This window comes from Phodopus roborovskii, unplaced genomic scaffold (assembly GCF_943737965.1).
Source record: "Phodopus roborovskii unplaced genomic scaffold, PHOROB, whole genome shotgun sequence".
NCBI lineage: Eukaryota > Metazoa > Chordata > Mammalia > Rodentia > Cricetidae > Phodopus > Phodopus roborovskii.
Window position 1 is genome coordinate 5,261,414 of NW_026126547.1, and position 22,046 is coordinate 5,283,459.

Sequence of the window (22,046 nt, forward strand, 5' to 3'; positions counted from 1 at the left end):
GACCTTGGTCATATTCCTAATAGCTATATTGAAGTTCTTGTCCTCTGCCTCAGATATATTGCATTTCTCGACACCTCCTGGAGCAGCCTGGCTTGCCTCTAGTGGAAACATATTGTGTTAGTAAGTGTCATTGGTGTTTTTTTATGCTGGCATCTAGGCATCTGGGTTTGGAATAATTATAATTCTAGGTTTGATATAGGTCTTGTCTTTTGTGGGCAGGTGTTTAAGTCATTTAATTTGGATTGCTTTCTCTGGATCTTAGGAGAGTATGGTGGTTGTCTGTTGCCTGGGAGGGAGTGCCTCTGATAACCTGCCAGGTGTGGCCACTGCGGGTCCCAGAAAGAATATACTTCTAGGTATTGGGAGCTAAAGGATGGAATGGGAATGGCCTAGAGTGGAGAAGGGGCTGAGAGGTCCACAGGGAGGAGGACAGTTAGGTCTGTCATAGAGATCTGCTTAGTGCCCTGGGAATGGAGATAGAGGGGAAGTATAAGCCATGGCAGGTCGTCTGCTCCAAAACTGGAGGACTGGAATTGGAGGGTAAGAGGGAGAATATAGATTGCCTACCTGATAAATATCCTGGCCTCCGAAATCAATTTTAAAAGACATAATTTATTTGTAAATTGGGTAGTCTTCCTACCCTGCCTACCCTGCTCTAAATATATGCTCTGTATATTCTTTATTAAATGTGTCCTTATTTAATAATTCCCCAGAGCTTTTGAAACTGTTCCTTGGGACAAAATGCTACCACCAAAACTTGATCCAGAGGAAACAACAGTGGAAAAGGCTGCTGACCTCATCTCACAGTGTTTCACACTGAAAAGATATGAAAGAGTGCCAGCCATAACCCAGGTCAGTGAGTGTTTCTGACCATGACAAAAGAATGCCAGCCATAACCTAAGTCAGTGAATGTTCCCGGCCATGGTGAAACAGCCCCAGCCATAATTCAGGCTGGTGAATGTTCCTGACCATGATGCCTACTGTTTGCTTTGAGTCAGAGCAACTCAAACACAAGCCATGGTGATATTTATAGCTCAGAATTATATGTAAAGTTGAAAGTTATACAGTTACAAGTCACTGGAAACTGTAAGCATTTTTCTCATTGTCTACACTGAAAGTGTTTACTATCTAATGACCGCCCTCAAAGTCATTTATGGTGGCTATTAATTTTGGAAATTACAGAAGAATGTTAAATAATGAAAGAGACACAGAGACATTATTCTTTTAGATAATCTATGGGAATCAGAGCTTTGCTCTCTTGTTTCCAGTTACGTGTTACAATAGAGCACAGAAAACTCTCAGAGAGATGGGCATTAGTTTCATTTCTCAATGTCAGAAAGAGTTTGTCATGGGGACTGTTGGTCATGAATCCCTATACAGCTGGAGCACTTTTTCTAGAGTATAAATAGATCTGCCCATGTTACTACACTAACTGTGCCCATTTGTTTTTCAGAACATGGAACCCATGCTATTTGACAGGACATGTACCAGTCACTTGCCTATTCTGTTATCTTCCCTCTCTGCTGAATGCTCAGAGGCCAGTTCCACCATGCTCCCGGTGGAGTCCTGCCTTTTGCAGAGTCCCATTACTTTAATAACACTGTGCCAGGATGAACCCCAAGCATTGATGAAGCCCTGGCTCTCGTCCTCCCGACACTGCCTCAGAGGTCCTGCTTCTTGCCCACAAAGCACCTCCTGCTTCCTTGCCCCTTTGTGTTCCATCTGGGTCAGCTGTTGGATGGTTTCTCATAATGAAGTTTTTGAGCATAGAAAATCTGTAATATAAAGAGGGAAACCAATTATACCCTAAGGGGTCCTAAGCCCCCAATTAGAAAGCCTATATTTTATATGAAATTTCTTCCACTTTCATAGAGAAAGAAATAATAAGAAAGAAAATAATAAGAGAGAAAAAACATAGAGTTAATATAAACACTCAAACACTGGATTGTTAGAATGAAGAGAAAATCAGTTAAAGGACAAAAACTTGTGTATGACTTCATTTATTTTTAGGGATCTCTAAATTACTCAAAGAAATTTTATGTCTCATAATATTGGTCATTTCATTTCATTACCCATGTTAAATGATTTGAATATCTAAAGTCATCTCAGGGTAAGATGCTTTTGAGAACCCAGGCTCCATGCAAAGATGTCAAGGGAAGCCTGCAATGGGTCTCAAAGGGAAGCATCTCTCATGAAACTGAAGCTAAACCCTTGGCAAGGAGAAACTGTCACCTGGAGAAGATGGACTTGAGGCAAATTCCAGATTGTAGAAAACAGGGTGGAGTGGAAGTTTGAGCAAAGAACCAAGACCCACAGCACTGAGAAGCAAAGCCCCACCCCACCCAGAGTTGCCAGGATGCCTGGAAAAGGCTTTCCCAGAGTTAAGACTCCTCGGCTACGACATGAGGGACCTGTTAAGGACGCCAAAGCTTGAATCTATGAAATTATAATAAAATCACTAAATAGCTTTTATTTATCTCAATATTGGCTTTAGATGGTTGGAGGACTCTGGGACAGATTTCAGACAAGATTGTTCTCAGCGCCAACCAAACCAATCAGTTTGTAAGTTTGCTTCTCTACTGTTACCGTTGCTAACTTCACCCTCATCACTAAGAACCTAGGCCCCCACTGGGGGGGGGGGGCAGGAGATGGGCCTGACTTTAGATTAAGAGTGTCTCAGAGACCATCCAATAGTCCTGGGGTTGAGAAGAGAATCCAAATCACATTGCAGTTGCTCTACACCACCTGGCCTCTCTTTACCCTCAAAATTAACACTACTAAATGTACTACATTTTAAAAATTGGAGTACTGGTTGATATGCACAGTTACAATGTTGTGGTACTCCATGGCTTCATATAGAGGGGATTCTAAATGACGTTCCATCAACTTTAATATCATGTATTTGCGCTATATTTATGCTTAAAGCTATGGCTTAAAGCTATGTTCTATGTACAATTCTGTACATTACTATAAAGAAAACTTGGTGGGTTGGTCTTCCAAAATGTCACTATTTTGTTTTTCTTTATAGCTGATACAACTCTGGTTACGGTCTCTATTTGTTTAACTCACTTGGAATATTTCATATTTAAAAATACATAAATGAAAATATGATATATTCTGTGCATCTCTTCCCTCTATTGAGAAAAAAAAAATACAGCACAATGCCTGAGCCTCCCATCAGCACATCTGCCTCCTTCCAGGAACATTATTATGCATTTGATGTTCCACATTTTCATGTATTCTTTTAATCCTTTAGCCTACCAGTGTTTATTTTTTTTAAAAATAAATGGGTTCATTTACTTATTTACTTCACATCCCAGCTGCAGTTTCCTATCCCTCCTCTCCTCCAAGACCCTCCCCCTCTATTCCCAGCCTCCCAATCCAATCCACTCCTTCTCCATTTCTGTTTAGGAAAGGGCAGATCTCCCATGAGCTTCAACAAAGCATTGCATATCAAGTTGCAGTAAGACTAAGCACCTCCCCATATATTAAGGCTGGGCAAGGCGACCAAGGAATGGAATCCCCAAAGCCTGTAAAAAGTCAGAGACAGCCTCTGCTCCCACTGTTAGGAGCCCACAAGAGGACAAAGCTACACAGCTATAGCATGTATGCAGAGTGCCTAGTCCCATGCAGGCCTCTTGATTGTACACTCAGTCTCTGGGAGGCCCTATGAACCCAGGTTAATTCATTTTTGTGAGTTTTCTTGTGGTGCCTTTGACCTTTTGCCTCCTCTTTGGCAAGATTCCTCAAACTCTGCCCAAAGTTTGGCTGTAGGTCTGCATCTATTTCCATCATTTTCTGGATTAAGTCTCTCTAATGACAATGGGGCTAGACACCAATGTGGTGGCAGGAGACGGCCAGTTCAGGCAACTTGTCAGCTAATGCTGGGAGTCTAAGATGGTCTTCCTTGTAGATTCCTAAGCTTACTGTTGTTAACCAACATACAATATTAGTTTGCTCTTTTTAAACTTTTGTAAAGATACATGGGATCTTACATATGTTTATGCCACTTAACCTTGTATCCATTACTGTCCTCATAAGATTCATAGTTAGGCTCCCTGGCTCTCTGGGTTTTCTTTTTTCTTCCTTTTTTCTTTCTTTTTTTTTTTTTTCCTGTAGCATAGAATTCCATTGAAAAGTTATACCACAGTTCATTCATCCATTCACATACTTTGTTTCTGATTTAATTTCGGTTGAAACAACCCACAAGTATTTTAACATACCCAACTGCAAAAATATTTCTGGATTTCATACATACCAGTTTATTTCAATACTTTCTGGATCAAGTATTACCTTCTGAGTGTTTTCATATTCTTCTTCAAGTGAGTTGAACCAAGGGAGTGTCCCTCCAGCAGAGCCTAAGTTCCCATTATAACACACTGGTGACAATGTTAAAATTTTCCCAATTAAAAAAACTCTTCATTCTTATAAACATGAAGTTACACTTTATTAAAATTGCAGATTACATATACTTAATGCACTTGCCACCAAATCTGATTGTATGAGTACATGCTGTTCCCGCAACCCACATGATGGAAGGGGAAAACTGTCTTCCAAAAGTTGCCTTCTGACTGTTACAAATATGACAAAGTATGTATAGCACCCCAACATGCCCACATGCACATGTGCATGTACACACACACACACACGCACACACACATACACACTGAATAAATGAATAAATAAATTTAACAAAAGATAGAAAATTATCTTTATTAACTGAACACACAGAAAGGGTTTTCTCACCATTCTTCTTCTCGGGTGTAAAACAGGGATCCAATTCGTCACCATAACTAAGAAGCTCCAGTTCATTTGCATGAGTAGTTTATTCAGTGTGTGGTCTGATAAAAGCAATAATAATACTAACAATAGCAAATAAAAAGAGGTCATGACTTCAAGAGAGAGCTGGAAAGATAACCTCAGAGGACCTGGAGGGAGAAAGCCGAATGGGAAAATAATGTAATTGTGTTTATATTTAAGTTTTTTAATGAAATGCTTAAAGTATATTTTATTAATCCATATCTAAAAAGAATGTGCAAGACTTTAGAATTATTGTTAAACTGTTTTGCCAAATGTGTAATCACACCCAATGTAGATTTTAGTACATTAAAAAAAAAAATGTTTGTATCTACACAGCAGGCTAGAATAGTTGATAGTGCCCCTCAAGTACTTTTATAAATAAGATACATCATTGAATTTTTATTTTGTTCTGCTTTGTTTCTGAGACAGCTGACCTCCACCTCATAATCCTCTCGATATAGCCTTCGAGTGCAGGAATTATGGGCTTAAGCCAAGGAGCTCAGCTTCTCACTAATCATTTGTGGATGGGTGTCAATCAAATGCCTGGATGTTGATGAAAGCATGTTGCTTGCATCTTTTTAGGGTGGTTTTTATGGATTTGCTGCATTTTTATGTGTTTTGTTTGATAACAGAGACAGCACTTGAAAGCTCTATTTCTTATTAATGCCACTCCTCCAAATGCGCCAGAGCATTGTTCAAGGTGGAAAGTTGTTCCCAGGAGCTTACACATAAGCCTGTGTATAAGTGCTCATAATGGTTTTGCTCACAGCTTCTAAGATCTGAACACAACTAAAACGCCCTTCAGCAGAGATGGATAGGCTGCTCAACAGTATTGTACAGCAAGGGAATTCATTAAAACCACTCCATTGTTTCTGAAACAAAATTTTAGAGGTCTAGTTCTGTATCTCTGAAGATCTGTTGAGACTTGTTACAGTAATTTGATATTTACTTAAAATATCAATAACTCAATTGCCATTTTTTCTTTTTCTAAGTGTGAGTCCAAGTTCTAGGAGTAAATACATTCCTCTCTATACGTAAGTGATGTTTCTCATTGCTTTAAAATAAACTGTATTTAAGTCTAAATTGTAGTTCCTTTCATTTCACTCTTTTCAGTCCACTCCTTAAGTTAACATAGGTATTTTTAACATCCTCTGGGTGCTTCTGGCATGTACCTATATAGTACTGGAAGTTTAATCAAAAGTTTATTAGAGATTTGGGGTAAACTATAAAGTGAGGAGTGACATGCTTTCTATTTTTTTCAATAGGATGCTTTAGGAAATTAAATATCGCTGCTGCTTCTACTCATGTCAGTCAGAAATGATGTGCAGTTAGTAAAACTGTGCTTGTTAATACCGAAGTGCAGGAAGGACGAGCCTGTCCTTCTCTACTGTAACTCTGGTTCTTTGAGTGGCAGAAGTGCATCGTCCATCTTTAGCCATCTTCTCCCCTTTCTGTTCTTTGTTTGAAAGATCACCTAGAAATGAAGGAGATGAGGAGACATGAGGAGGTCCAAACTTTAATCAGGGCTTCCTCCGCTTACTGCTTTCCAATGAAGCTGATTCTGGGTTTACTCCCAGAAGCCCTTGGGATATTGACCCACTGGTGTGACCAGCCTTCCAGCCTACTCTCACAGCTCAGCAATGTGGCCCAGATACCCACCTACACTCCCTTCCCAACAGGAGCCTTACTGTCTCCAACAGATATCAACCCCCCCCCCCATGCCCTGGTCTCCACCTTATGTCCTATGACTGCAGAAGCCCCAGCTCTGAACGCGGAAATCCTGAACAGCTGCCACTCTCCCTCCTGCTCAAGTTTCCAATGCCAGAGTAGAGACCTCCCTCATATTCAAGAGACAAAGAGCCATTCCTTTCTTGTTTTTAATTCCGATTGTCATTTGTCATCGTATTTCCCTTTCTTGGGCCTTTAATCTTCTCTGACACATAAGACATTCCTTAGTTGCTGTGCCTGACTAATTTAAGTTTCCTACAACTTTCCTTTTCACTGTAACAGTGGTCACGTGCAGAGTACAAATGCTGATGACGTGGACAACCCATATGGAGATATCACATCAGTGGCCAAGCCTCGGCACTCTAAACTGCTCTATACAAACACAAGTCGGTAAGTGCCATTCTCACATATTTCCTAGTCAATAAGGATGAAAGTTGCTGGTGGTATTACAAATGAGAGAGAAAGAAATGGCCTAGCTTGTTACTGGCCAAAACTTATGAAGAAAAATGCAAATTTCCTAAAAGAAATAATGACCTGGAGATAACAGTTTGTGAACTCACCTGGGGTGTCTTGAGCAAACTTCTTTATCACTGTGACTTCAGTGTCTTCATCTGAAACCTGTGTCACAACTTGCCATTAGGAACAGCTGATCAGCAGGTCATCTGTCAGTCATTTAATTGTGTAGTCATCAATGCCACTTTAATAAAATGACAGAAATTACTGGCATTTATTTATGTCCTAACCACAAACAGAAATTCACTGAACAACGTTTTAAATAAAATAAAGACAAACTCAGTCATTTTAAAAAGCAAACATGCTAGGGCTGGAGAAATGGATCAGTGCTTATGAACACTTTTGCTCTTGAGGAGGACCCACGTTAAGTCCAGAACTGAGGCCAGGCACTCTCAACCACTGTTACTCCAGTTCCAGCATATTCCATTCCCTCTTCCGGCCTCCTCCAACACACACATTCCTGTGGTTCACAGACACACAGATATGTGTAGAAATAAAAAATAAATCTTTTTTTAAAAAACTCAAACCACCTAGCTACATTCTGAAGTTATACTAATTTGATATTTACATGCAAAGAATGATAGGATGAAACTACTAAATTGTGTCTCTCATAAATGAATCATAAAGTTTGTATGAAAGCAGAAATCTCTCTTTGTACAGTAAGTCACTGCAGTTCTTAGTGTACATGGTCTGGAATGTGAGCCTGTGTATTATAGTCACTGTTGATGTCATATGGCAGATAGCATGAACAGTACAAGTGTTCGTGTTGCATGCTTAGAACCAAGGCTGCGGTGAAGTCAAATGATGACACACACACACAGTTCACACTGCCAGAACCACATCAGCTCTATTACAAGTTGATTGGGACTCAGTTTAGGGTCTGTGCATCCAGAAACATTTTATCATTACTAAATCCCCTTTTTGAAATAATGGGTCATGAGGCACAGTCTAAGAAACATAGCCAAAGAATGAACACACTCAGTCAACCTTTCTTTGACCTTGGATAAATTTAAGTTATTCTCACTTTACAACACACACTGTATGTGGGAATGGAAATCCTCAAATTGTTCATCACAATAGAAGCAGGTTCAGTACCAAACTTTTTATGAGGCTACAATTACCTTGGTACCTAAGCCACACAAAGACACAACTAAGAAAGAGAACTACAGACAAATATCCCTCATGAACATTGATGCAAAATTACTCAATTAAATACTGCCAAATTGAATCCAAGAACACATCAGAGAAATAATCCACCATGACCAAGTAGGCTTCATCCCAGGGATGCAAGGATGGTTCAACATATGAAAATCTATCAATGGGATCTACCATATAAAAAAACTGAAAAAGAAAAATCATATGATCATCTCACTGGATGCTGAAAAAGCCTTCAGCAAAATCCAACATCTTTTCATGATAAAGGTCTTAGAGAGATTAGGGATAACAGGAACATACTTAAACATAATAAAAGCAATGTATAGTAAATCAACAGCCAACATCAAACTAAATGGAGAAAAACTTAAGGTGATTCCTCTAAAATCAGGAACAAGACAAGGCTGCCCACTCTGTCCACATCTCTTCAATGTTGTACTTGAAGTTCTAGCTAAAGCAATAAGACAAAAAAAAAATCATGGGGATACAACTTGGAAAGGAAGAAGTGAAACTGTCATTATTTGCAGAAGATAGGATAGTTACATAAAGGACCTGAAAAATTCTACCAGGAAACTCCTACAGCTGATAAGCACCTTCAGCAAATTAGCAGGATACAAGACTAACTCAAAAAAAAAAAAAAATCAGTAGCCCTACTATTTACAGATGATCAAGGGGCTGAGAAAGAAATCAGAGAAACATCACCCTTTACAATAGCCACCAACAACATAAAATAACTTGGGGTAATGCTAACCAAACAAGTGAAAGGCCTACATATCAAGAACTTTGTGTCTTTACAGAAAGAAATTAAGGAAGATACCAGAAAATGGAAAGATCTCCCATGCTCTTGGATAGGTAGGATAAACATAGTAAAAATAGCAATCTTGCCAAAAACAATCTACAGATTCAATGCAATCCCCATCAAAATCCCAGAACAATTCTTCACTGAACTTGAAAGGATAATACTCAACTTTATGTGGAAAACAAGAGACCCAGGATAGCCAAAACAACCCTGTACAGTAAAGGAACTTCAGGAGGCATCGCCTCCCTGACTTAAAGCTCTACTATAGAGCTATAGCCCTGAAAACAGCTTGGTATTAGCACAAAAATTGAGAGGTAGACCAATGGAATAGAATAAAAAAATCCTGATATTAACCTACACACATATGAACACCTGATTTTTGACAAAACAGGTAAAATTATACAACGGAAGGAAGAAAGGATCTTCAGCAAACAGTGCTGGCACAACTGGATGATGGTATGTAGAAAACTGCAGATAGACACATGCCTATTGCCATGCACAAAACTTAAGTTCAAATGGATCAAAGACCTCAACATAAATCCAGCCACATTGAACCTCTTTGAAGAGAAAGTTGGAGGTATTCTTGAATGAATTGGTATAGGAGACTGCTTCCTAAACGTAACACCAGTAGCACAGATACTGAGATCAACAATTAATAAATGGGACCTCTTCAAACTGAGAAGCTTCTGTAAGGCAAAGGACACAGTGGACAAGACCAAATGGCAGGCCACAGACTGGGAAAAGATCTTTACCAACCCAACATCTGACAGAGGGCTGATCTCCAAAACAGAACTCAAGAAACTACTCACCAAAACAACAAATAACCCTATTAAAAAGAACTGAAGATAGAATTCTCAATAGAGGAATCCCAAATGGCTGAAAGACCCTTAAGACAGTGCTCAACATCCTTAGCCATCAAGGAAATGCAAATTAAAACAACTCTGAGACACCATCTTACTCCTGTCAGAATGGCTAAAATTAGAAACACCAATGACAGCTTATGCTGGAGAGGATGTGGAGAAAGGGAACACTCCTCCACTGCTGGTGGGAGTGCAAACTCGTACAGCCGTTTTGGAGATCAGTATGGAGGTTCCTCAGGGAAATGGGAATCAGTCTACAACAAGACCCGGCAATTCCACTCTTAGGCATATACCCAAAAGATGCATCCTTGCAACAAAGACATCTGTTCAACTATGTTCATAGCAGCGTTATTTGTAATAGCAAGAACCTGGAAGCAACCTAGATGCCCCTTAACTAAAGAATGGATAAAGAGGATGTGGTGCATTTACACAATGGAATACTACTCAATGGAAAAAACAATGGAATCTTGAAATTCGTAGGCAAATGGATGGAAGTTGAAGAAACCATCCTGAGTGAGGTAACCCAGTCACAAAAAGATGAACATGGTATGTACTCACTCATTTATGGATTTTAGACATAGAGCAAAGGATCACCAGCCTACAATTCACACCACCAGAGAAACTAGGATGCAAGGAGGAACCTAAGAGATTCATACAAGGTCCCTCACAGAAGGGGAAAGGAACAAGATCTCCTGACCATATTGGGAGTTGGGGGGGGGTGCACCATGAGTGGAGAGAGAGTTGGGAGAAAGAGAAGGGGAGGAGGAAGATTGAGTCAGGGGATGAATAGATGAGAGCAAAACAAGAGATACCATAATAGAGGGAGCCATTATAGGTTTCAAGAGAAAACCAACTCTAGAGAAATGTCCAGAGACCTATCAGAATGATCCCAACTAACAATCTGAGCAATGGTGGAAAGGCTACCTTAAATGCCCTTCCCTGATAATGAAATTGATAACTAACTTATCTGCCATCATAGAGCCCTCATCTAGTAGCTGATGGACACAGAAGCAGACACACACAACTAAACACTTAGCCGAACTCCTGGAATCCAGTTGCAGAGAGGGAGGAGTGATAAGGAAAGGGGTCAAGATCAGGCTACAGAAACCCACAGAGACAGCTGACCTGAACAAGGGGGAGCTCATGGACCCCAGACTGATAGCTGGGAAACCAGCATTGCACCACCTCAGACCCTCTGACGTGGGTCTCAGTTAGAAGGCCTGGGAAGTCTAAGGGACCTCTGACAGTGGAACCAGGATGTATCCTTGGTAAATGAAAGGACTTTGGGAGCACATTTCCCATGGAGGGGTGCTCCCTTAGTCTAGAGGCAGGAAGGAGGGCCTAGACCCTACTCCAAATGACTTGACAGATCTTGTTGATCCCTCCTGGAAGGTATCACCCTCCCAGTGGGGTGGGAGGGAATGCAAGGGAGGAAAGGAAGAAGGGAGAGGGGACTGAGATCAATATGTAAAATAAGAAAAAATTATATATATATATATATGTATGTATGTATGTATATATGAAAAAGTCTCTTCCACATGTGACACTCTGGAGGCTGTTGAAGTCTGCCATACTCTATCAAATCTGAAGGAGTCAGATGTAAAGTTCTTCTGTAAATTCTGCAAAGAAATCATTTTTACTAAGCAATAATGGTTAAAAAAGTTTTAAAGGAAGAACATGGAGAAAAAGCCAATCTTAAAATATTCACCAAGCATATGATTTTAATATTTCCTTTTATTCATGTATATACTTAAATTTTGAAACATTTTGCAAAACAATCTTGCTTAAAAAAATCAAACTTCCTTTGGGATCATTACTAAAAGACACTGAAACGAAAACAGGAGGTTTTTATGTAAAAGCAGGGCATGTCCTTGGCGAATTTGGGAAAGTGCTGTTTATTTTGTCTTGCTTGTGTTTTAAGGATCCTGAGTAGAAGCCTGTAATTGACATTTAGCTGTGCTTTTCCAATGTGGGCACTAGAGGGCGTCCCAGGTTGCAAAGTTTCTTCCTTTGATTTTTTTTTTTTTTTCTGTTTTTTAATAGACTCACAACCTTTTAACACAACCAATGTTTTCCATTTTTATCATGAAGTTTTTATGGATTAGGTGACTCGTAGTATCGTACATAACACACACACAACTTTGTAATAAATGCCTGTGTGTTTGTCCACATTGAGCTTGAGGAATAGATTTCTGGTGAACTCTTCCAACTCCATGAGCCCTGTGCCCCAGGAACCTCATCATTTCCTCCCTGTCCCAACCAAGAAGGTCTGTGTTCCACTTTGTGTTCATCTCTTGTTTGCCCCACCAGGTAGTCTGGCTACCTGCAGATGGGTCTCAAATTATATGATATGTATTTTGTAAAATATGACACTGGGCTAACAATAAAGATATAGATTTTACCTTGTTTTGTTTTTCAAGGCAGTTTCTCAGTAGCTAAGGAATCAGTCCTGGAACTTGCTCTGTAGACCAGGTCTGTAGACGAGGCTGGCCTTGAACCCACAGAGATCTGCCTGCCTGCCTGCCTCTGCCTCCTGAATGCTGGGATTAAAGGCGTGCGCCACACTGCCCAGCTAGATTTTATAAAAATATTATTTCATCTCCACAAAATCTGAAATCCAAAAAATGCAATTTTTTTACTTTGTGCCATGTAGGGAAAAACAAAATACCACTGTCCTATTCAAATGCAAGCATGACCTCCTTCTTACCTAAATATTCTGTGTTATTATCTTTAGAGTCCAGAAGATTGGTGTGTAACCATGCCCTTATCCTTGCCCATGATGCCATCCTTCAGTAAGGCAAAAAGACACTGAGTAGACCTCCAGCCCAGTCTTGATCCCTGGGGCATGATCTTTCAAACTTTCTTCATGTCGTGTCTGTCTGTCTGCCTGCCTGACTGACTTCTTTTCCTGTTACTACATCATCTAACATATCCAGTGCCATCTACATTGGTGGAGAACACTTTAACAGTTTAAAATAGTTTATTGTTTTTTGCTGTAGAATTAAATCTGATCATTCAGGAAATGAGTGTAAGAAAACAATAGTAAACACAAAACCAAACTCTCCCATGAGAACCTAACTGCTATTATCCTCTGACCCTTCCTTGTCACATGCCCCCCCTATTCGTTTTATGATATGACATAGGGAGCACCCCACACTGTGATATGCCATAGGGAGTATACAACATTGTGTTATGACACAGGGAGCAATCCCCCCACTGTGACATACCACAGGGAGCACCCCCACTGTGATATGCCATAGGGAGTATGCAACATTGTGTTATGACACAGGGAGCAATCCCCCCACTGTGACATACCACAGGGAGCACTCACCACTGTGACATACCACAGGGATCACCCCACACTGTGATATGCCATAGGGAGTATGCAACATTGTGTTATGACACAGGGAGCAATCCCCCCACTGTGACATACCACAGGGAGCACCCCACACTGTGATATGCCATAGGGAGCACCCCACACTGTGATATGCCATAGGGAGTATGCAACATTGTATTATGACACAGGGAGCAATCCCCCACTGTGACATACCACAGGGAGATCTCACCACTGTGACATACCACAGGGAACCCTCACCACTGTGACATGCCACAGGGAGCACCCCACTGTGACATACCACAGGGAGCACCCCACACTGTGATATGCCATAGGGAGTATGCAACATTGTGTTATGGCACAAGGAGCAATCCCCCCACTGTGACATACCACAGGGAGCATGCACCACTTCTACATTCTAGCATGATCATGAAACACATTTTCATAAGCACAACTTCTATTCTTGCAGATGTGTTGCAATTGACTGATTTAAGGTCATATATAAATTGTTCCCTTTCTCTTTTTGCTATGATACATATTTCTCTCAAATACTTTTACACACATCTTTCATGATCTGAAATTGTTTTATAATTTGAAATTATTCCTTGAAATATTTCCAGGGTCAAATATGCCAACAATCTCATACCTGTCATTCATCCATTTTCTGGAATTGTTCTATTTGCCCCATGTTTGCATTCACCGTATTAGCAATAGCTCATTAAACATCACCTTTTAACGTCAACATAGCCTGATGATAGCAGTAATCCAAGTATTTTAAAAGTATAAAAAGTAAGCTCTTTGGTGTTCAGCAGCAGTACTGGAGGTTTGATGACCCTTATCTATGTATCTAAGAAGTCAGCAAATACAGAGTTTGACGTATGTGAGAGTTAATAAATACTGAGCATCTTCTTCACAATAACATTCTTTTAGCGGGTGCATAGTATTCCCCTATGAGACTACATCAAGTTTATATAGGCCAAGTTCTGAGTAAAATAATGTCCCTGCTATAAACAATGAAGAAAAATAACTTCTGCATCTATTTTTGCCCAATTGTGCCAATGTGCCTGTACAGCACATCCATACAAACAGGATTGTGACATGAGTTTTATCATTATAAATAATAGTTTCCTAATTTGTCATTCACACCTGGATATCAAAAGACATTCACATTTAAGGAATTTACAGCTTGAGAGTAAGCCAAGATCCAGGAGAATGCAATCTGTCCATCTGGTGAACAGAAATTCTTAGAGTTCAGAAGAGCTTAATAGACGTTTAACACCTTTCCTTGGGTAATGGTTGAGAACACCTTTAAACTATATAATTAGCCCCATTTCTAATCTGAATCAAACAGGAAAGTTAAGGTAAGAATCATTTTAGGGGGCAGGAGAGATAGCTCAGTGGTTAAGAGTACTGGCTGCTCTTCCAGAGGTCCTGAGTTCAATTCCCAGCAACCACATGATGGCTTACAGTCATCTATAATGAGATCTGGTGCCCTCTGCAGGCAGAACACTGTATATGCAAATCTTTTTTTTTTTTTAAAAAAAAAAAAAAAAACAAAACAAAACATGTTTTTGTTTTGTTTTTTCCAGTCTGACTTTGCCTCTTTACACAAGAGATGTCTTAGACAGTTAACCAGGCGTAACCCAAGGGCAGCTCCTTTTCAGATTGCATCGTAACCCTGTGTCTCACAACAGCCAGAGTCAAGATTGGTCACGACAGGCACTGAAAATTGAGTGACATGTATCTGAAGGCCCGTGCACACTTAGTGCCCAGGAGCAACCTGCACAAAGTGTCTTTTCTTTTCCAATGGAATAAAAATGAAGGAGCAAGCCCATGGCATCTGCCATAGAAACATCGTGCCCCTTTTTCCCAGCAAAGAGCGAGGATTGGCCTGTGGGGGAGATGCAAGTCCAGCCCAAAGAGCCCAGGGATCAACCAGGTGGGTCATCTCATCACAGCCACCATGGCCCTCCACTATCCCATCACAATAAGAACACCATCTGTCTCCAAAGATCATAGTCACACTGCTTTTTCAATGTGGAGACTTCTATGAGGACACATCAGCCAATAAAGAGGAATTGTTCAACAGAGATTCCCCACCACTTCCTGGAAAATGAATGTATGGGGTGGCAGAGGGACATCTCCTGTAGCTCAATGCAATACTCTCAGCCTTACAGAACACACTCATAACTGAGGCTAAAACTGGTTGTTCCCCAAATATCTTCCTGATTTCCTGCCTTGTAGCTGGATACTTTGACCTTCCCAGAGCACTTTCACAACTACTCTCTCCTTTATTTTTCAAAATAGTGTGAGCAAACACAAGCACAGAAACCAGTTCTGTTACCTGCTGACAAGGAGGTTGAGGTCAGGGGAAATGACATGAAAAACCCTAGATACCTTACTTCATGAACTGTGAGGTCACATCCAAAGAATGAGCCTCCTGACCATGAGGCAAATCTTGCCCTTAACACACAGCCAACAATGCTGTGTATCTGTCACAGAGCTGGCTCTGGGGATTCATCCCAGCCTAGAAGAAAAGCTTTGGACCACATTATTCCTGTATCTCCTTGTAAAAAGAAGGTGTGAAGAGTGAAGAAGACAGGAAAACCATACCCATGGAATGATGATAATAGTAATAAAATTACAAACTCCTGGAAAAGTAATAAAATTACACAAATCTTTTACCCCCCTATGGGTACTGGGGACATGAATTCAGATCCTCTCTTTACCAGCTGGCCTAACTCCCCAGCCCATGGAACACGAATCTTAAAGCATTCAGAAAAACAGTTCCTTGACCAACTGTCATCACAAAGTAGTGAATGGAAACACCAGCTCCAAATGCCTCTCTCTCCTTCTTCCCCTGATTGTGTGATGTTTCCTTTTGTCCTCTGGGCCCAATCTTCCCTCTCTCACCCAGTCTCCCCAGGCTGCCTCCCCTCACTGCACAACTGAGTTCCTCTTGTTGATTCTGCAAGTGATGAGCAATGCCATTGTAGTTCCTTACCTGTACCACATGGCCCCCACCAGGGCCCTTCAAAGAAGGTGCAGTGAGCCTGATTAGGGTAGAGATAAGATGAGGGTGGCACAGAAAGTTTCCATTTCAACTGGTTATGTGGAACTGGAGAGATGGTTGAAAGGTTAAGAGCATTCTTCCAGAGGAACTGAGTTCAGTTCCCAGCACCCATATTAGGCAGCTCACACTTTTTGCATCTCTCATCTCCAATTTCACTACACTCACATGTACACAAACACACAAAGACACGTTAAAAAACATAATTATTTTAATTTTCATATAAAATTAAACATTTTAGTAAAATAAAAGTGTAAGATGAACTGGACATGATGGCTCACATTTGGAAGCCAGCACGTGGGAGGCTTATGAAGGGAGAGAGCCGGGAGTTCAAAGCTAGCCTGGGCTACTTAGTAAGTTTCAGGCTAGAAAAGAAAAAAGTTACTTTTCAACTGGGTCTTAGGTCACCCAGCTGGTCAGAGAGGCCCTAGATAGAGTTAAATGTTTCGTTGACTTCTTTCTTTGCCACATGGTCTTTGCCTGCTTAGGTTCTTTAAGCCTTCAGAAGTTATGTTCTCAAATGGGTGAGTTTACAGCTCAGTAACAGAGAATGTATTTAGTGTGCATAAAGTCCTAGGTTTAGTTCCCAGTACTGTGGGGGAATAACGTGTGCGCATATATGTTATTGTTGTGACTTGGCTTGGAACCTTCCAGGATTTCTCACACGCAGTCCACTGTGTGAGCTCTGATGCCCAGGCTTTTCAGACTGCCCCTGCCACTTGCAGTTGCTGGACTCTGAGCATATTAGCCTGACTCTATCCTTTCCTGTAATGCATGCACATGGGACACTTTAAGGTGCAGGATTATTGAGAAAATTGCCTAAATTATATGAATTATTTAAAAGAGAAATTGTTATACATAATGAGTACTAAATCTACAGTATATTGAGAAACTTGTATGTGTAGCTAAATCTTTAACCGTGGTGGCAGTACATACAGTTTACACACAACATGGCTTTTCCCCTTATTCTGTTAACCTGTAAATATATACAATCCATGTGTATAATTATGATGAGCTGGACATGGCCTCTCACAATCAGGGGCTTATGCAGGAAGGTTGCCAGTACTGCTGATTTATGTTCTGAAATCGTTAAATGTTTTACTTTATTATGCCTCTCTGTGATGAGACAATCAGTTGTCAACTTAGCTAACAAAATATTCAAACAAAGCCAAACCCAAGCTCATAAAGAAATTGGGGCTCAAAAGCCGAGGTCAAGACCACGGAGTTAGAAACAAAGATAAAAGTAAATAGAGTGTCAGTGCTAGTGGGTTACTCACACTCCTGTTTTCACATGGGTAGGTAGGGGTCCCTGAATATAATGGCCCACTCCATCTCAGTACCTTTCACGGCTTTTTCCTTCAGGTGAACAACATCCCCTCCCAGAAGCAACTTGGTTGTCCCAGACAGTCATCTTCCCTTCATATAAGATTGCACTTACATATGTCAAGTGCATATCAGTGTTTATATCACAAGAGGGCATTTGTGCCCTCTTGTGATGTCCCTGTGGGTCAGGGTTAAGGGAAATATATTTAGCAGCAGCGTGGGTGAGAACTTTCATTTTCAAATATGTGTCATCTTATTGTGCGGCCGAATTCATTTTCAGCCTAAGCAGCTAGTTGGTCTACTAGTTCACAGTACGTCATTATTAGACAAGATGCATCATAGGACAGCCTTTATGTAATGAGCATAGCAGCCACTCAGGAGCAACAAATAGTCTTCAAGCCACAGAGGCTCCCAGAGCTGCGTGGAGTTTTTAGTGAAGCCCTTCTTGTGATTGACAGCTAGCTTGTGTCCATCTCTCTGACTTCCTAACTGTGGGCTGAGGACTCTGACTTTACTTGTGCAGGTGTTTCAGAAGCAGTGGAAAAAACCTGTCACCCAGATGGAGGGGATTTCCTTGGTAACATGCATGGAAGCTTCAAAGAATGCTTGGGGGAAGACACGCGCACACATCAGTAGTTTGGCCCCATCTCCGGCACCCCTCCACCCTACAGCTACACTTAAGAAACTCCCAAGAAATCCCAAGGGACACTACCTAGAACTTGGCAGCTCCCATTCACTCATCCAGGCCCTTCTAGCAGACTTCCCAGCTTCACTCTTCAGCCTGTTCCTGATGCTTGCCTCATTCTAGGACCTTTGAGAAACTAGAAAGCTCAGATTCCTAGGTCCTGCTATGCCTGTTTTAGTCAGAATATTAGAAGTTGGTACCACATACCACCATCTTTTAAACAGCTAAGGAGACTTCAGTGTGTGGAACAATCTGCAAGTCTTTGTAGCTGTGTATACTTTATAAATTTTGCATGCTTCTGCTTTATCAATATTCTATTTTCTTAATTGTCTTGTCTGGGCTGGGGCCTAAAGAGCTTTCCCTATGGTTGGTACCATGTCACAGGTGGTGAGGGGGTAGACAGGCTTGCAGAAGCAGGCCTCTCAGCCCTCTCAGTACAGGGCCCTGTCTTTAGCTGTTCCTTTTCCTGGCCTCAGAAAATTCAGTAGTTCATGCCATTTATACTGACCTGTGGCTCTTGATGTGATTTTTCTTAATTCTTTTTAAGTGTGGAGGTGTCCCTAATTTATTAACTTTAAGCTAGTAAGCCATCACCAAGAGCCATAGGATGGCACATTCAAAAGATAGCTCGCAGAGCAACATCCTGCTCACTACGTAGTTTCTCCCTAACATTGTGATAGTAATACATACTCATCATAGGAAGAACACCAAGAAAGTACAGTATGATATAAACTTCAGGTTATATCACCAGCTGATGTCATGGCTGAGGCAATGATGTGCAAAGAGAACCTACCTAGACTCCAGATCCCAGGGCCGACAAGGAGAATCATTGGCTCTACCTTCTCTCTGACACTCGAGCCTGCACTTCTCTCACTGACATCTCTTACTGTCACATTTTAAGGAATATGTTAGTCATACCTCTGTCAATAAGAAAAAATTCCTCAGAGAAGACATCAACCATAAAAAGAATATATATATATATATATATATATATATATATATATATATATATATTCACAGTACTAGAGATTTCAATCCATGGTCCTTGGCCATGCCACTTTGGGTCTATGGTGGCACATACACCATGGAAGTAGCAAATCCCAGAGAAGTCTGTTCACACGGCAACCAGCACACACACACACAGACTGCCTCCTAGTAACTTCCTGAGAGCCTCTTAGTAGCATTCCCCCAGCAACCCAACCCCTCTTCTACGGGCCCTATATCCCAAAGGCTCTACCACCTTCTAATGGCATCCCAAGTCAAAATCAATCTTTGGATGTTGTTTAAGATATAAGCAGCCTTACTTAAGCTCCACTTGCAAATTTTCTGTAAGGATAAGGCATTCATTCCCAGGGAAGGTTTTATTTGGCACGTTGGATATGTGAAAAGGACAAAGCCAAGACATCCACAGAAGAGGCATTCTCCTTTAATAGACTCTGGCTGTATTTAGTAGCCCTTTATTTAGTCTTAGTGTACATTTTGAGTAAGACATAAGCTTGGGATGTCATGCTCTCAAAATCCCCAGAGAAGGGAGGCACAAACCACAGAACTGTAAAGTTACAGCTTGTGTGTGTTTGTGGTGGCAGCTGCAATTTGTCTACTGTGAGGTGGCAGCAGGCTGAGACCCCAGTGTTGAGGAGCTTCGGCTCTGGGCTTGGTGATCTGCAGTGTGCCCATGGTCTTTGATGTACAATTAAATCTGACTTCTTTTTCCTTGTGCTCGTGGTAGTTAAGGTAGCATGTTATAATCGGTCCCCACACTTGAGCCTCATGTGAGGCCCTGTCCTTCACCCTCTCCTTCCTCCAAGGAAGCCATCTGGGTAAACCATTTTGAATGTTACCGAGGCAAGCATATTAGTGATTTTTCATGTTTTCCTGAATAACTGAATTAAATCATTCTAGGTTGTTGGTTGACTGCCTTTGCTAGAGAGGTGTTCACGTACACACTTCAGAACCTTCCCTAGTATTTCACATTTTCTCACTCTGTCTGTGGCAGGGAAGGAGAGGAGGAGGAAATAGATCAGTGGGTGATGTAAAATAAGTCAGTGGGGAGATGCTGAGTGGATTTACATGTACTGTCAATGCAGAGTTTCAGAAAAGTGTCTGAAGTCAAGGATATGCAATACTGTGGTGACAAGAAATACATCTGACCAAAAACAGCATGAATGTTAACACATGTATGTGTCTTTACTGACACCAGAGATTCGTCAAAACTTATATCTTCCTTCAGTATGGAGCTGAGGTCAGCGGTAAGCCTGAACATACACACTTAAAATAATAGTGAAAACACATTTGAAGTAAGTATTTTATTGCCAGAGTTGAGATGTTGCCCGCGTGTATACTCAAGCTCCAGACATTGTAAAGGAAAAATTAACTCAACTGCATCTTCCTTCATATATTTTATACTTGAGTCTAGTTACTGTGACTGTTTCACAAATCATTATTTGAATCTCCTCTCATGCCCTTCTTCTCACTCTTGACTTCAGTGCAGCGAACATTCCAGGATACACCGGCAAGGTTCATTTCACAGGCACCCACGCAACTAATTCTAATATTCCATCAACAACCCCATCACCAGATTCAGAGATGAACCGGTAAGTAGGAATCCTATTACTCAGTTTGCTCACATACATTAGAAAGAGAAATGATAATTATGGTTATTCCATTAAAGAACAATTAAATACCAAGCGTAAATTTGCAGAGCTGAAGAAGAATGGAGTGCCAAGTCCAAAAAAGAGAGCAGTTCATTTTCTTACTGAGGGGAACTTTACTCAGAATTGCCTTGGGGGAAAATGCAGGTTAATGGTCCTGCTTACCCGTGCTAGCGGTGGTCCCTTAGGGCTCTAATTTGGAGCATATTGTGAGAAACCATCTTCACCTTCTGCAGCCCCCCAGTTGTGCACATTAATCTGCTTGCTGCTATCAAAACCGAATGCTACCTAGTGTGTGCAACAAAGCCACAGTTGCTTCTTGTGAATGTCTTTTTATAAAGAAAAACATATCCTGTTGAAACGTACATGTATTTTAATGTCCATTTTTGCACATTGAAACAGAAGGCAATGGGTGGAGAGAATACTTCATTGGCAATCAGTAGTGAGAGGTAGCACACTATTCTCATCATACCTCAAATGTGGAAGCACTTAGTGGGAGTCCTGGCCTTGAACAAAAAGGACTACACAGTTCTGAAGTGCAGGTGCTACCTGACTAAGGCTGTCCTGTGCATGTGAACTGTGCAAGTGAACAACCTACGATGGGGGACCCTCCCCTAAGGGCACATTTTCTCTAGATCACATTCTTTCAGTAGAGCAATGTTCCCTTTATCACATATTCATCTCCGCTTGGGCCAGGCACTGAATGTGCACATCCCCACACTTAAATCCAGAATTGTGAAATAGACACTAATGAAGAACACAGGAGGGCCAGGCATGGTGCACTAACTGGAAGGCAGGGACAAGCATATATCTGTGAGTTCAAGGCCTGCTTGGTCTACATAAAGAGTTCCAGGACAGTCATGGCTAGATCATGAGACCCTGTCTCAAAACAAACAAATAAGCAAACAACAAAAAACTACAAGTAACTGAAGAAGTAGAATACTTTGGAAGTCCTAAGGCAGGCTTATGTCTTAGAGATGTCATTATGTCCTAATCTCATAATGCTGGCATCGGGAGTCTGTGTTCTGTGGCAAGGAAGGGCTTTTTGAGGACTGAGACTGGGGCTTGACCATTAAATAGAGCTCCTCTTTCCAAGGACTGCAATCTTCTGGAAAGCAGCAGAGGTAAATG

The 22,046-nt window shown here is 41.0% G+C and overlaps 1 protein-coding gene across 1 annotated transcript in view; it reads left to right on the top strand.

Moving 5' to 3' along the window:
- The window catches only part of Spata48 (spermatogenesis associated 48), a 47,418-nt gene that overhangs the window by 20,727 nt on the left and 4,645 nt on the right, over positions 1–22,046 (top strand). Inside the window, exons 4-8 of the mRNA XM_051200700.1 lie at positions 714–852; positions 2,495–2,562; positions 5,793–5,834; positions 6,811–6,918; positions 20,751–20,858. Coding sequence (XP_051056657.1) covers positions 714–852; positions 2,495–2,562; positions 5,793–5,834; positions 6,811–6,918; positions 20,751–20,858 — 465 coding nt within the window. The remainder of the gene's footprint in view (positions 1–713; positions 853–2,494; positions 2,563–5,792; positions 5,835–6,810; positions 6,919–20,750; positions 20,859–22,046) is intronic.